Source organism: Clupea harengus, chromosome 3, assembly GCF_900700415.2.
Source record: "Clupea harengus chromosome 3, Ch_v2.0.2, whole genome shotgun sequence".
NCBI classification, from domain to species: Eukaryota; Metazoa; Chordata; class Actinopteri; order Clupeiformes; family Clupeidae; genus Clupea; species Clupea harengus.
The window spans coordinates 14547750-14550249 of NC_045154.1; the positions used below are offsets into that span (position 1 = coordinate 14547750).

The window sequence follows — 2500 nt, forward strand, 5'->3', positions numbered from 1 at the left end:
ATCTAACCTCTTTCCTCCCCCCCTCTTTTCTCTGCCTCACTCTCCTTTTCGCCCTCCTACCCCCCTCTCTTTTTTGATGTGTGTGTGTGTGTGTGTCAGGAGTTTCTGGACGGAGCTCCGTGTGTGTGAAGAGCATGCCTGTGAGTCCGCCGGCCGGCAAACATGAACCCCCCCGAACTCCTCAGCAGCAGGAGCAGCAGCAGCAGCAGCAGCCTCCCCCCCCACACACACACGCACGCACACACACACACGCACACACACTCGCTATCCTGCCGCTGCCGCCGCCGCCGTACTGCCAAACCAACGGCAGACAGGGGGACAGTGCAGACGGTTCCCACGACGACGACGGTCGCCGCGCGCGGGCCGGGCTGATGGAGGAGTTGCCGAGCAACACGGCGGTGGTCCGCATCGGGATCCCCGACCTGCAGCAGACGGTGAGCCCACGCTTTCTCTCTCTCTCTCTCTCTGTCTCTCTCGCTCGCACTCCTTTTTGTCCTGCTCTCTTGTTCGCTCTCCCGCGCGTCTCCCACTCTCGCTCTCCGTCTCTCCCCCTCCGTCTCTCGCTCTCTCTCTGCCGTTCATCCTCCCCTCTCTCTGGCTGCGCCGGTATGCACACTTGTCGGATGGAAGCGTTCTCTCGTTCTCTCTTTCCCTCTCTTCCTCTCTGCTGTCGCTCTCTCCCTCCGTCTGCAATCCTTCTCTCGGTGGCTTTGACAGATGACCACTTAGAGAGAGGGCTGGATAATGAGCTGAACAGGCAACAGAGCCACACACACACACACACACACACACACACACACAACAGAGCCACGGAGGAGAGAGAGACTGAGGATGAGAAAAAGAGAGATCGAGGATAAAAGAAGCAAAAGAAATGCAGAACAGCAACAGAGAGAGAGGGGGGGAAGAGGGAGAGGGAGAGAGGGAAGAAGAGAGAGGGAGGGAGAGAGAGAGAAAGAGGGTTAAAAGCGCTTATACTCTGACTTGCCTGCTGTAATACAGTGAGTTTTTTCCTCCCCGTCAAACTTGACAGGCTTTGTTGCCCTGCATTGTGTGCCTATGTGTGTGTGTGTGTGTGTGTGTGTGTGTGTGTGTGTGTGTGTGTGTGCGCGCGCGCCTGTGTCCCTGGGGCTCTCCAGGGCTCAACACATGTTAGTGATGAGGACACGGACACCACAGAGGGAGGAGGAAGAGGAGGAGGAGGAGGAAGAGGAACGTGAGAATACAGAGAGGGAAACGCAGGCACCTTTTGGCTATGGCTTAGCAGGGATGGAGGAGACCTATGAAGTGTGTGTGTGTGTGTGTGTGTGTGTGTGTGTGTGTGTGTGTGTGTGTGTGTGTGTGTGTGTGTGTTTGTGTGATCTAAAGCACAGCTTGTGGTGCAGAGATTCTTCCAGGGTTTGTGTGTTTTCTGCAGTGAGTGAAGCAGAGGGACAGAATGAAACTGCAGTGTAATGGATGATTAGACCAATCTATAGGCTTCCCACTCTTACCACTCTCTTACCAGCTCCATCCTCATCGGTCTGTGTGTGTGTGTGTGTGTGTGTGTGTGTGTGCGCTTCTTAATTCACAAAGCCTTCCTTCACATATGCACACACACTCTCAGATAGCACACACACACTCTCTTGCTTGCTCACACACACACACACACTCTCAGATTGCACACACACACACACACACACACACACACACACACACACACACACACACACACACACACACACATACTCTCACAAGGGACAAGGATGACAAGACTGCGCAGATGTCCACATGCTAATTAGGATATGCTTGGAAATTTAAGTGTGTGTTTGTGTGTGTATCTGTGAGCCTCTCTGTTTGCGTGTGTGTGTGTGTGTGTGTGTGTGTGTATGTGTGTGTGTGTGTGAGTGTGTGTGTGTGTGTGTGTGTGTGTGTGTGTGTTCTTGTGTGTGTGTGTGTGTGCGTGTGTGTGGGGTGTGTGTATGCGCATGTGTCTCTCTTCTCTTTTGCCCCTGCCCCTGCCCCTGTCCCTGCCGCAGTCACTTTCACTGCTCCTGTCACTGGCCGGGCCCCCACAGCCGTGACTGAACTTCTTGCTTTGGGACATTTTACTATTGTTCAGTTATTGTGCAGTCATGGTGTGTTCAAAGCAAGCAAGTCTGGATGCCTCTTTAAGGAAATAGCAAACAAAGCAAATTTAAACAAAGAACCAGAGGAAGAGAGCATCGCCCGTTTATTCCTAATTATGACCTATCTTAGCGGTGGTGTGTGTGTATGGTGGTTTGTGTGTGGTGTTGGTGGTGTGTGTGGTGGTGGTGTGTGTGTTGGTGGTGTGTGTGTGGTGTTGGTGGTGTGTGTGGTGGTGTGTGTGGTGTTGGTGGTGGTAGTGGTGGTGGTGGTGTGTGTGTTGGTGGTGTGTGTGTGGTGTTGGTGGTGGTAGTGGTGGTGGTGGTGGTGTGTGTGTTGGTGGTGTGTGTGTGGTGTTGGTGGTGTGTGTGGTGATGTGTGTGGTGTTGGTGGTGTG

At 53.4% G+C, this 2500-nt stretch overlaps 1 protein-coding gene across 1 annotated transcript in view; it reads left to right on the forward strand.

Moving 5' to 3' along the window:
• The window catches only part of shank3a (SH3 and multiple ankyrin repeat domains 3a), a 301875-nt gene that overhangs the window by 37573 nt on the left and 261802 nt on the right, over nucleotides 1-2500 (forward strand). The window contains exon 2 of the mRNA XM_042703868.1: nucleotides 100-434. Within this exon, the coding sequence (XP_042559802.1) occupies nucleotides 135-434 (300 nt within the window). The 5' untranslated portion in view covers nucleotides 100-134. The remainder of the gene's footprint in view (nucleotides 1-99; nucleotides 435-2500) is intronic.